The following is a 14,598-nucleotide window of genomic DNA, read 5'->3' on the forward strand; positions in this document are numbered from 1 at the left end:
TTATTTTACCTGCTGCATTTAGGTTTATGAAGGTAATGTGACTGTGTTTACATGTGTTGTAGCACCGCTGAGCAGTTTCTGAAATTGTTGTATTTCGATACAATGACAATAAAGGCTTCTAATCTAATCCAATCTAAACCCTCTAGATTCATAACAAAACAATCAAAACAAATATAAAAACCTTTTTGTTGATGCACAAGAAACATTATACACAAACACAAAGAGTAACAACACTCTAACTCTCATTTGGAGAGATCTGGACTGCAATGAGGCTTACATGCACAATCTCTCTCTCTCTCTCTGCATGTTGGGGGGTTGAGTTATGGGAGCAACACACAGGTGAGAAGAGCGATTTGGGTTTTTCCTAGACTTTTTATTTTTGGGGGTTTTCTATTTTTCTTCCTTTATGTTTTCTTTTGCTTTGTGTATAAATTGATTAACTTAATTTCGAGTATAATACGCTTCGGTTTTCGAAGGTTTTTGACTTCGTGGCGAGGCCTGAGATGGAGGCTCACCTGAGTGGGGGTGTACTAGCCTCACTCTTGCCTCGCCATGTGGAATCAGGTATGTACGCGGATTCTAATGTGGAAGACGTGCTTGTCGCTGTTGGTGAACAGATTGGATATGTAATTACATATAATTTCAGCATCAAGGATGAACAAAGCCGTGGTGGTTTTCCTTAAAGATGAAAGTTTGGTGAGTAAACTAACTGAAACTGACAAATTGACAAAAAAAGGGTGGGAGACATATTTAAATGAGCGATTTACAGTATATAAATTTACTCTTTGATTTGATGGTTGATGGGATGTTCAAAAATTTATTTAAACCTCCCTGTCCACCATGTCTCAATTCTGTCTCCTCGATGAAGCTTAAGCCAAGGCTTAAATGCTAACAGATCCAAAAGCTCAAAACACCCATTATAAAAACATCCAACATTTATTAAACACACACAAAGTATGATTTTTCAATTCATTCTATAAAACAAGAGGAGGGATTGTAAATCTTTCGGTTAATGACATAACCCCGATTCCCTTTCTATATGGCAGACCAATCGCTGCAGCGATCAGGGAGTTCCGCCTCCCTGTTTATATAAACCGTAGCTACCTGCTGTGTCTCACTTTCTTCCCCGTGGAATATTTTCATAAGCTGTCATCAGTAGATGTTGGAAATTATTGCTCAACAGTTTACAAATGGAGCCGCAAGGCAATGTCCCAATGTCCTTAGGTTGTAGATGACTTTTTCACTTAGAGTGAGATAACTAACATGTCAAGGCGGCTTTTCTGCTCTGAGTGTCCAATATACTTTTCCAAGCACCAAAAAGAAGGAAAAAGGAGAGCTCTCTATTTGTAGCACAGCTCAGTAGTTGTCCTGTTGTGGTGGACTTACCATAAAAGGAGGGTGCAGGCTCCATCATGGCCACTGCGAAAGAGCCGGAGGACCCTGGAGGAAAAGGTCGTCCTCCACATCCTGGCGCTTTTGAAATGTGGATTTCTGCAAAGGGTTCACACGGTCTCTGCATCTCCTGTTTGGGTGCCACCCCTTCATCTGTAATAATAAATTCCAAATCTAAATCTTCAAACCAACTTGAACACTAGATAGAACAATACTGAAGAAATCAGCATTATATGTTATTTTCTTAAAAGCAGTGTATCTATTTTGGTATTTATGTTACAGGCAATGACCATATTTGGTATCTAAGAGGTGACAGAGGGTCTGACCCATGTCAGGAATTGAACTTCAACTTTGACTCCTGTTCTTCATTGAGCATACAGGTATCTTTATGTGGTTTAACTGTAAATCCACTTACACAGACATACAATAAAATGCATGTTGGCAAACCTCTGTACACTGTCAGAAAAAAAGGTACAAAAGTTGTCACTGGTACAGTACCCTTCAAAAGGGTTCTAATATGTAACATTTAGGTACTAATATGTACACTTTTGGAACTAATATGTACACTTTTGGTACCAATATGTACCTTTGAGGGACTACTATGAACTCTTTAGGTACAAAGGTGTACCTTTTGAAAAGGTACCGCCACAGTGACAGCTTTCGTACCTTTTTTTCTGAGAGAGTACTGACCTTAAAAAGATACAGTAGAAAAATATTCTCATAGGTACATGTATGTCTCAACTGTTAAAGGATTAGTTCACCTCAAAGTTGAAAATTGTGTCATCATTTACTCACCCTCAAGTTGTTTCAAACCTGTATGAATTTCTTTCTTCTGCTGAACACAAAGAAAGATATTTTGAAGAATATCTGTAACTTGGGTCCCATTGACTTCTATAGTATTTTTTTTTTCCTACTATAGAAGTCAATGGGACCCAAGTCTGTCTGTTTACCGACATTCTTCAAAATATCTTTCTTTGTGTTCAGCAGAAGAAAGAAATTCATACAGGTTTAAAACAACTTGAGGGTGAGTAAATGATGACACAATTTTCAACTTTGAGGTGAACTAATCCTTTAAACCACCAATAAAAAGAACAATTATACCCATTTATGAGAGTTTTCGGCTTAAACATCCTCTAGTGAGCATTGTTTTGTTGTATTGTGTAACATACGAATGAGAGGCATAAAACATTACATCAATGAGATGCATAAAATACAGTGTCATTATAACCCGTCTGATAATGACTCTGTAAAATTGTGTGTTCTCCATAAATGTGTTTTTAGCTCAGTATTGTGTTTGACAAGTGTTTTATACTTGATCATTTTAATATATGCAAAACTGTTCAGTTTTCCCACCCCTCCGTGTGTTTAAAGAGAGACGTTTATCTCCCAGTGGAGGAGAGAGCTGAAATCAGCATAAATCATGTTCCCTACATCTCTACTGCTGCTTTTGGCAGCAATGACCCGTGAGTGTCTTTATCAGCAAGTAATATAAAACAGATATTTGGGCAATAATTTCATTGATGTATGTTTTGTTATTCTCTTTTGACAGGTGTGGAATGTAATATTATCCTCACTCAGCCAAACTCTATAGTTCTGCAGCCGGGAGACTCATTTACTCTCAAGTGTGAGGTGTCTGGATATTCTGTTACCGATGATAGTTACGCAACAGCCTGGATACGACAAAACCACAACATGAGAAAACAGTACAAGCACTGTACAATAACCACTATAACATCCAGTATCTGTTTCTAAATCTCATTCATGGTTATATAACCACCATTCTATTATCACATATTTTTTGTGTGAACTATCTCTTTAATGATGCCTAAAGCTTTCATTGAGTGTATTTTGTCCAGCTCTAAACCAATACAAATGACATTTAAGCTATAAATACAAGCCATGAAACTAGATGGATGTAAACTCAAGATTCATGTAATGTTATTCCGTGCCTGCATAATGTTGTTCCTAGCTCTCAGATCTCTTTGTGATAACAAGCCTATATGCAAACCAAAGATGCAAACACTTTATGAAAGCATTTTCGATCACAGAAGCTGAAGCTACAAAATCATATCCTGATTTAAGTCCGTTGATAATATGCAAATGTTCACCATCCACATGAATAAATAAGAGTGTCAGTTCCTTCGAGTACCAATCACTAGGACAAAAGCTTTGTGGATGTCCTGTCTGATTCGGAAATCAATCATGAGTCAAATTGGAGTGGATCGGCCGCATTGATTATGGCACTGGCACTATTTTTGCTCAGTCTCTACAGGGCCAGTTCTCCTTCACCAAAGACACCAGCAAAAACATGCTGTATTTAGAGGTGAAAAGCCTGAAGACTGAAGACACAGCTGTTTATTACTGTGCAAGAGATTCACAGTAAGACAAAAGACTGCAGGGCTGCACAAAAACTACTCATGTGATCTCTGAGAGCTCAAGAGCACTTGATACTTTTGTAACAAGCCACTTTATTGATTTTTACTTTATTAAAATATTGATTTAAATCCTTAACTACTTCTTCATGGAGGTCTTTCTAAATGAACAACAAGCATTATAAGCATGCCCGAATTCATGCAACAACAAAACAACAATGTTGCTCGTGGGAACGTGGACAGAGGACTGTGAACGAGAAAGACGAACGCTGCATGGCGAGTATTTTGAACTTTGGAATGAGATTTGTGTTTGACGCACAAATCAGGTTTTCAGACAGAAATCCTACAAGAAGTAGTAAAGAAGCTTTAGGAAAATATATAAACATGGTGGTCTGAGTTTATTTAATAAATTACCCACGAGCCTCAGCCAGCCGACCCCGGTCTCCTTCCTTCTCACAAACAGAAACAAGGGGAAATACTACAAACAACAACAAAACAAAACAGAAAACATTCACAAATTAAAATGCAGCTGAGTTCTATGGCATTCCAATGTGTGATTTTTTTTACAACTGGAAAGTTAAATGTTACATTCATATTATTGAATATCTTTAAATGTTGATCTTTTGGACAGGTTTTCAGACAGAAATCATACAAGAAGTAGTAAAGAAGCTTTAGGAAAATATATATATAAACATTTTTGTACAAAATCATAATTAGCTACTATGTCTCTAAACTAGTAAATAAGAATAAAAATATGTTGAAAGGCAGACATGGTTACAGAGGTTATTAAGGTTACAGAAAATAGAAACCTTTAGAGGGCAGTCTATGCAAACTTGTCCTCCCTTTTAAGCCCCACTGTATTCATTAACATAATTTATTCATCTACTCATTTGTGACTTTCCTGCATCAGGTTACTTATATTACATAACATGGTAATGGATATTGTGTCTAAAATGTGTTTTCTTTGTGTTTGCTCTCACAGAATGTAAGAAGGGCTTCTGAAAACCTGTTGACAATCAGACTTATTCATGTGCACTGTTTTAAATGTTAATGTTGAACTATTTTTCAATCTGTTGGTGTCAAGGCAGTACTTTTGGGTGTCTTGTTTTATTTATTTTCATATAAAAGCAACAGAATTTAAATAATATCCAATGTATTAACAACAAAGCACATGAGTATGAATCACGCAATATCGCCTTTGAGGTGTCTGATCCACTATTTGTGCTACAAGACGTGAGAACAACGGCTCAGTGGTGGAAAAGGGCTGATCTGTTTGCCTGTACACATTCAACTACAGCACACTGAACTCTACAATTTCGCTACAGTCCTTTATTCACTTTCACATAAACATAACACAACATCACATCTGTTTTAATAGAACTCAGATGAGGTTGCATGCTCCTGCCTGCTTTGAAAATAATCACATTTATTCATGCTGCAGAAAGACATTGTTATATCTATATCAAGATCTGGCACTATTGTTCATGAAATGACCCTTTATGGCCAAAAGATCTAGTTTTTTGCTAATTCGGGGTTTCTATGCAAATTATCTGATGTCTGTTTCATATTTAAACAACTGCACTGTTGACTGGAGAACTCATCACTAGTTCAGCCTTGATATAAATCATGTTCACTTTGTATCTGTTGCTGTTGCTGGCCGCAGTGTCTGGTAAGTATATTCCCTAGAAAGAAAGAAAAAAAACTCTTTTCTTATTGTAAATCAATACATGATCCTAATTATTTGTAAAATGTTTGTTTATCCACAGGCATTGACTCTCAGGTTGTGCTCACACAGTCTGAACAGTCAGTAGTTGTGGCTCCAGGTGGTTCCCACAAACTGACCTGTGCATGTAGTGGATTCACTCTTAGTAGCGGTTACATGCACTGGATCCGTCAGGCACCTGGAAAAGGACTGGAATGGATTATTTATTATTATTCAGATTCTTCTAAGAGCTCAGCTCAGTCAGTCCAGGGCAGGTTCACAGCAACTAAGGACAGCTCTAATTTCTATCTGCACATGAATCAGCTGAAGACTGAAGACACTGCAGTGTATTACTGTGCAAGAGACACTGTGGAAACACTAATACAGGCAGCTGTACAGAAACTCATGAGAAATGAGGTGGACATGTTTGAGTAACACTGAAAAAAGGGAAGATCCTCTGAAGTGACATAAGGCCTGTCTGAAGTGTTTTGAATGTATTAAATACCGTTAATATTAAAATGATTCCTTATTTTTAATCATAATGACATTTGTTTCCCACAGTATGTCTTAGTATGTAAGTATAAGCATATCTGTTCTGTTTAGCATGCATTCCCTTATATCAATAATAGACTGGATTCTTTTTTCTACCACATAACTTCATTAATTCAATTAATACATGGGTGTTGTCAGGATGGAGCTTATTTTAAAAAAAAAAAAGCGATTTCAAACCGCATTTTTGAGACTGTCTTTGGTTCACTGCAGTTTTAAGGAGAAAATACTCAGCAATGGTGTTGACATGAATTTGCACACGGTTTGTCTTAAAGCATAAAAAAAAAACACATAGACATATAAACAACGTTGAAAACTTCATTTTCACCAAAGTGGGTCTTTAAATACATCCTAATAAACTACAAATCCGGCCTACAAGGCAGATTCATGTGGAATCACAACCAGTTACTGAAACTGACTTATGCCCAAAACTGACACACTAATCCAGAAAGGAGAGGGAACAACAACAATATTCTAAAAAACAAATATTCATTCTAAACTAGAAATTATAAACATCTAAAAAAAATGGCCCGTCACTGTGCAGTGCTGGTGAATTTCCAAATATGCATCTTTCCACTGTAGATGCTCTGGTGCTCTGGTTGCATCTCTGAAACACTGACTCAATAACAAATAACACACCATGAATAAATTACAGAACAAAGGTGTACAGTGATAAAGTAATCTTTTCTCTTTTCAAATGTTCGTCAAGATTTTTTCCCTTGTCTACTGTGATAATTTGCAGATTACTGCATTAGTGTAAGTCTGCAAACCTCCAAAGATGCAAATTATTTTGTGGGAAGGGTCAACGTCTCCCCGACTCCTGAAAGATTGTGTTATAAGCTGAACTTTCAGTCAGTGCATGTGTTCAGTGACTAAAACAGCTTCAGTGTAACCTATAACTGTTTTACTGGCTTTTTCTGTTGTAATGGAGATGCTACTATATGGACTCCTACTGATGATTATTGCATGTGAGAAACTCTAATTTGTAGTAGATTATTATTTCATTGTTCTAAATCATCTAACATGATTTTTCCTCTGTTTTTCAGGTGTTAGTGGTCAGTCTTTGACCTCCTCAGATTCTGTGGTGAAAAGACCAGGAGAATCAGTCACTCTGTCCTGCGGTGTCTCTGGTCTCTCAATGAGCAGCTGGTACAGCTGGATCCGTCAGAAACCAGGGAGAGGACTGGAGTGGATCGGATATATTGACGGTGGCTCAAGTGCATATTATGCTCAGTCTCTACAGGGCCAGTTCTCCATCACCAAAGACACCAGTAAAAACATACTGTATTTAGAGGTGAAAAGCCTGAAGACTGAAGACACAGCTGTTTATTACTGTGCAAGAGATTCACAGTAAGACAAAAGACTGCAGGGCTGCACAAAAACTACTCATGTCTCTGAGGGCTCAAGAGCACTTTTTCAGTACACTTCCCTAAAATTCAGCAAGCTACTTTATAAATATATTGATTTAAATCCTTAACACCTCTTCATGGAGATCTTTCTAAATGAACATAAAGCATTGTAAGCATTGATCTAATGCAGACAAATAAGTGACCTTTAATGATTGTTAAATCTGTATGAGATTTTAGTAATTGATGACTTAGTCATGGTCAGAATGATTGGCACCCTTGGTAAATATGATCAAAGATGACTGTGAAAATAACATTGCGTGGATCACATTATGAAATATATGTTGTTCTCCAAAACACGTTGACCACAATTATTGGCATAGAAATTCTGTGAGAGTATAAAGAGTATAATATCTCTGAAGTATATTCACATTAATATATAAAAAATAAAAAAATGTATCACAGTAGGGTGACTAGGAACATAAAATTGTCCAGCCATGACTTCTTGTTCCAGGAGTTTAAATATGAGGAAATACAGAGGCCAAATTCCCATAATCATCCATCGTAATGACTAAATCCAAAGAATATAGCTCTGATAGATTCAGCACCTACAGTACATCACCACATATTGTTTGGGAGGGTTTCAAGAAAAATTCTCAGCTCTCATCCAAAAACAAACTCCAGCATATTCAGTTGGCAGACACTACTCGAAGAAACAGGGCTGGCTTCTATAGTCAAATTAATCAAAAAAAATATATTTTTGGCAGATGGGTTACAATACATACATACCCCCCCCCCCCCCCCCCCCACACACACACACACACACACACACACAATACGTTGAAAGGCAGACATGGTTACAGAGGTTATAATAAGGACACAGTAAATGTAAATGTACACTGTTAATTATTTCACTGTAAATTTACAATAAATTGCAGGTTAATAATTGCATGACTTTCACAGTAAGTTACCGTATCATTTTTACAGTAAATAATTGTGAAATGACAGCTGTTTACTGTGACTTCACAATAACTATGCCGTCATATTACTGTGATTTAGCAGTAAGCTGCTGTATAATTACTGTATTTTACTGTGCAATTACAGTTAGTCTATCATATTACTGTAATTTAACAGTAAGCTGCAGTAGAATTACTGTATTTAACCATGTCTATACTGTGATTTAGCATAAATGATGGACCAAACAAAACTGATAAAAACAATGGTTTAACTTTTATTTTTTTAGAAGAAAAATACATTTTAATAACAGGAATAAACACTGGGTAACATGAATGAACACTGGGTAACATGAATGAACACTGGGTAACATGAATGTCTGTCAATATGTGTGTGAATGTGTTTACTGTGTTTACCATTATGTGATAATGGTACTTGAAAAATACAATTTAATAACAGGAATAAATACTGGGTAACAGGAATGAACACTGGGTAACAGGAATGTGTGTATATGTGTGTGCACTGTGCATGTGTTTACTATGTGATAATGGTACTTCACAACGTAAGAGCTGAAAAGAGAAAGAAGGAGAGAGAGAAGAGAGAGTGAGAGAGGGAAGAAAAGACAAAAAGGTGGGAAAAGAGAGGGTTGCAGGTGTCTCGCTCCTTCCCTTGCAGCAGGCACCTGCATAGTATGGGTTCTGTCCACTATCTACAAAAGATAAGAAAGACAAAAAGTTTAAGTTACTCTGTGGTGCAAGTACCTGCAAGTATGGTACTCGCATTGTAAAACTAATCCTAAAATGTGTACAATTTAAGAAATTACAATTGTAAAACTCATGATAAATCAGATAAATCATGTGAATAGTACTATATCAATTAATATTAAATCAACAAACCAGAGGACTCTGAAAGTAACATGATTGAGGTTAAGCAAAAATTACATGACATGCGTACATAGTAATGCAACTCAGTAAGCCAGTAATGTGATGTAAATTTACACTTAAAACTATTGTAAAGTACGTCAGTAAATTTGACGTTTTTATTCTATCCTATCAATAACCTATAACATTGAAAAGGCATGTTTAATTCAAATAAACGTAAGAACAATGAATTTTAGACATTTTGCAGCCTGTCTAAACTCGTAGAACAGATTAAAGGGATAGTTTACCCAAAACCCCACCCTCATTCCAAACACGTTAGCCCTTCGTTCATCTTTGGAACACAAATTAAGATATTTTCTGACTCCTCCATGGACAGCAATTTTATTACCACTTTCAAGGCCCGGAAAGGTAGTGAAGATTGTTAAAATAGTCCATGTGACTACAGTGGTTCAACCTTAATGTTATGAAGCGATGCAAAAATACTTAATAGTGCGGAACGCACAAAAAGTATTCTCGTCGCATCATAGCAATAAGGTTGAACCACTGTAGTCACGTGGACTATTTTAACAATGTTTTTACTACCTTTCTGGGGCTTGAAAGCGGTTATAACATTGCAGTCTATAAGCGGGATCAGAAAGCTCTCGGACTTCTTAAAATTATCTTAATTTGTGTTGAACAAAATTCTTATGTGTTTGGAACATCATGAGGGAGTGTAATTAATGAGAGACTTTACATTTTTGAGTGAACTAACCCTTTAATAGCTTAAGTAAACATCTTACTGCATAACTAATTCTAGCTTAAAACAGAGACAGTGTTTCGTTAGTCTGTTCTGAAGTTGGAACACAACTTACATTAGACTGACATCCATTCAAAGTCAATGAGCTTCCTGATCAGTGTACAGACTTGCTGGTTTATGTGTCCTCTCTGCCTCTTTGATTTTGTACCTGTCTCTGGGTTGATGCCCAAGAAGCACATATAAACAAAAAGACAGAGAAGAAAGATGTTAGTTTAATTCAAGTGGGATTAAAAAGGTTTCAGTTCCCAGTCATCACCTTCAGTGGGTCACTGCTGTTGCAGTACTGAGCAAAACTAAAGTTAGCTCAGTTTTAACAAGGTGACATTACTTGGATTCAATTAAACAGCAACCATTTAAATAACTTAACAGCAACTGAAAAACATTTACATCACAAACACACAGTCAAGAATAGTCCTGCAACAAAGTAAGTTAGATGTGTGTGATTTACCCAGGCAATGCATTTGCACACAACAATTTACATCATTTACACGTACTGTTTGCAGAGGATGGAGGAAGAGTCTGTTCCTACTAGAATTATTACGTTAACGTTACCCGTTCACAGACAAAATGGCTCCTAATATCTTCAGATGTCGACCTGTTTTACTTTAGAATAGCACAGCTAACGAAGCTCCACTAATTCAGTGATAAACATTTATTTTCCTATATCTTTTTTATAATAAAAAATGCACTTTATTTTTTCTGTTGACGAGACAGACAACGGCTGCTCCGTTTCACACACGGCAGAAAAATATGGACGACGCCCAGCTAGCTAACGTTACTAATTTGAGATTAATTTATTCCACCTTTGCACAAATCCACAACACTATAATGTATCTAGTTGATCATAACTGTCATAATACACACATTAAGGCCACAGCTTACCTTATAACTTTATTTCCCGGTGGTAGAAAAATGCTGTGGGAAAAGAGAGAACGCTGTTAGAGTAACGAACGTTAACTAAGAAAAGCATTAAGCAAAGCTAAAGTTCAATTTTGACGGTGTAGCTAACGTGAAGCCTCACAGTTAATAACTTAATACGGTACTACTAATACACTTATTAACACAACCAACGTCTGATCATTCAAATTTGCGCGCTCAAACCTAGACGCGAATCTGCTCCAGCTAAGTTACAAAAACATGAAACAGAACTTAACTAACGCTAATTTGGTTCATACTTTTAAATAACATGCAATTTCATATTAAAAACAGTCATCAAATTGACAAAGTTTGAAATTAAACACTTACCGCACTGAATCCGTCGAGTGAGACCATGGAGGAGATCAGGCCAGGGAGCTCCGGGGAGCTCAGATGACGCAGTTGCAGCGCGAAAATGAAGGAATTCACAGTAGTTTCTTGTAAAAGCCCCGCGCCTGCATTATTTTCACAGTAAAAGTCTAAATACGGTATTATATTGTGAAATATCACAGTTAAAGCCTGTGAAGTGGTAATAATGTAATTACCTGTGAAATATTACAGTTATATATTGTGAAATCCTGGAAATATTTTACAGTGTACCTTTAGAGGGCAGCCTATGCAAACCTATTCTCCTTCTCCCTTTTAAAAGCCCCCACTCTATTCATCTACAGACACAAAACTTGTTTATGTCTTCCCTGCATCAAGTTCCTATTTTCATAACGGGGGCAATGGATAATGTGTCTAAACTGTGTTTTATCTTCATGTTTGCTCTCACAGAATGTAAGAAAGGCTCCTGAAAACCTGTTGACAATCAGACATATATTCATGTGTGCTGTTGTAAATGTTAATGTTGAACTGTTAATTTTTCAGTCTGTTGGTGTCAGACACTGACTGAGTCTGAGTCAGCGGTCATTAAACCTGGAGGATCTCACAGACTTACCTGTACAGCCTCTGGATTTAGTGGTGACCAGCCCTTGGCCTGGATCAGACAGGCTGCAGGAGGAGGTCTGGAGTGGCTGGCATACATCTCATCTGGAGGTACTATATACTACTCTCAGTCTGTTCAGGGACGGTTCACCATCTCCAGAGACAACAGCAAGAAACAGATGTATCTGCAGATGAATAATATGAAGAATGAAGACACTGCTGTATATTATTGTGCAAGAGTGTCACAGTGACAAATACAACTACAGTACTGTACAAAATCTGAAAACAACCATATAAACGTTATCATTCTGTGCTCCTGTCACGGTGTGGTTGCAGCAAGGAGAGTTTAGGCAGAATCTAGATGCAGCAGTCAACTTTACTTAACAAATAATCAAACTAACAAACATTCAGGATATCAGGAGAATATAAAACGCAGGAGAGAAACAACCATAACCAAAGACATACCAATAGACATAAGATTTCTAGTGGTGTCCGAAACCATAGTGGACGTTATCGAGTGCACTCATTCAATCCCATAATACACCCCAATAATGAGTGTACAACCGATATATGCTCGACGACTATACCATAATGCACTGTAAGGGTGAATGCCGAATGAATTCCCATGTCTGACCAGAAGATGGCACCCACAGCTGAATCATCCATCCATCCATTTTCCAAATGCTGGTCCAATGTGGCTGCAGCGTAATATCATACAGGTATAAATAAATTCATTTTTAATTGATTATTAAATTCTTTAATTAAGGTTTATACACACTAGTTTCCATGAAAGAGTTCAAGATGTGTTAATGTTTTCATTTCTACTGGAGCTGCCAGTTTACCAAGATTCACTTGCTTTCATTCACTTGCTTTCATTCACTCCGTCAAGTGGACTATATTAGTGAAGTAATGCAGGGAATAGTGAATGAGGGTATGGGGGGTGATTTCAAACACAGCCAAGGTCAACTAAGGAAGACAGTAAATAAACGCAGGAACACAAAACTAAGCCAAAACAGAACATAAACCTGACAGATCCTTAATGTTTTATTAGATATTAAATATTATAGATCCTTACATTATAGATACTAAATAATACTAAATATTATAGATAGGCCTACATAAATATTAAATAAGATTTGATATTAAACAAAGAAATATTAAAATAAGAAATAATATAAGAAATATTAAACAAAGCAATCAAATATCTTCAGGAGACTTTGCATGGAATCACGAGTCATATGGGCGAACATCTACTCACGTCCTGTGGAACAAAATGTCTAACATGCTCCATGCAAAATAAATACAAGATGACAATTACCAAGCCTGGATACAATTTTTCTATACGACAATACAGTATGTAGGGTTGAGGTTTGAACCTGAGTCCCCTTTCTTAATGTCTTAACAATTAGACTTGGAGTACAGGAGAATTCATTCAGTGATTGCTTTCATTATTTTATTTATTATTTATTATTTCATCTTTTTATTTTTTTAAAGAAATTTCTTGTTTCTGGAATAGCAGGCATGATTCTAACCAAAACAACTTTGTATGCATTGACTTTCTTTGAATGGCCAAGGAAAGGCACACTAACAGACACACTAACAGCTATACCAAAAGCTAAAAAAATAAATAAATAAATAATAAAAACATCCAACATTTTCTACACCCACACCAATGATTGATTTATTCACTTTGATTTCCGCACTTGGACAGAATTAGTAATTAATTAAATATAAAACATTGCTGAGAAATAACAAAAGATAGTTATATCTGTCCGGTGTTTACGTTGATTTGATGATTTATTGCAATTTGAAAGGTATTATTACAGACATACAATAAAATGTATGTCAGGAAGCCTTTACTATCTCAAAAAATATTCAGATTCACAGAAAACAGAATAAGAATATTGTATCAAATCCATCAGATTTCTGTCAAGAATATTTGAATCCATTTTCTCAGTTCCAGTTTTGCCATAGTTACCATGTTTTGCCTTGGTATGCAAATTACCTGATTTAGGGAGGGTCAGTGTAACACAACTCTAAAAGTACTTGTTATAAAACCAAATTCTCAGTGTCCTGCAGCTGCAGTGCAATTAAATATTTTGCTCATCATTTTAAAGTTTTTGGGGTGATAATGGAAATGCTACTGCATGGAGTTCTGCTGTTGATTATTTCATGTGAGAAACTCTCACTTCTTCTCAATTAATGGTGCTGTTTTAAAATAAATTAACGTTAATTTTTCCTGTTTTTCAGGTGTTAGTGGTCAATCTTTGACCTCCTCAGATTCTGTGGTGAAAAGACCAGGAGAATCAGTCACTCTGTCCTGCGGTGTCTCTGGTCTCTCAATGGGCAGCTGGTACAGCTGGATCCGTCAGAAACCAGGGAGAGGACTGGAGTGGGTTGGACGTATATCTGGCTCAACTGTATATTATGCTCAGTCTCTACAGGGCCAGTTCTCCATCACCACAGACACCAGTAAAAACATGCTGTATTTAGAGGTGAAAAGCCTGAAGACTGAAGACACAGCTGTTTATTACTGTGCAAGAGATTCACAGTAAGACAAAAGACTGCAGGGCTGAACAAAAACTGTCATGATCACTGAAGCAATTACTGCAAATTTCCCCACAATTCAATACATTACTTGTTTAGAGATGTAGTTTAAAATATCTTAATATTTCTGTACAGCTTCCCAAATAAATGAGAGTATGAGTCAAGGTTGGTAATTAAGTAAGGTCATAAAGATAATAGATTCCAAGCTTGGAGGGTT

The 14,598-nt window shown here is 36.5% G+C and overlaps 2 protein-coding genes across 3 annotated transcripts in view; both read left to right on the top strand.

Moving 5' to 3' along the window:
- Positions 1 to 14,598, top strand: part of ighd (immunoglobulin heavy constant delta) — a 790,210-nt gene that overhangs the window by 179,605 nt on the left and 596,007 nt on the right. Inside the window, exons 1-2 of one of the 2 annotated variants that reach the window (XM_079864369.1) lie at positions 13,922 to 14,008; positions 14,085 to 14,385. The exons of the other annotated variant lie outside the window; for it this stretch is intronic. Of the exons in view, the coding sequence (XP_079720495.1) occupies positions 13,966 to 14,008; positions 14,085 to 14,385 (344 nt within the window). The 5' untranslated portion in view covers positions 13,922 to 13,965. Of the gene's footprint in view, positions 1 to 13,921; positions 14,009 to 14,084; positions 14,386 to 14,598 lie in introns of those variants that run through there. 2 annotated transcript variants of the gene reach the window in all.
- Positions 1 to 14,598, top strand: part of LOC307154331 (uncharacterized protein) — a 780,250-nt gene that overhangs the window by 92,350 nt on the left and 673,302 nt on the right. The gene's annotated exons all lie outside the window — the stretch shown is intronic.

The sequence above is a fragment of the Squalius cephalus genome, assembly GCF_949319135.1.
Source record: "Squalius cephalus genome assembly, chromosome: 1".
NCBI classification, from domain to species: Eukaryota; Metazoa; Chordata; class Actinopteri; order Cypriniformes; family Leuciscidae; genus Squalius; species Squalius cephalus.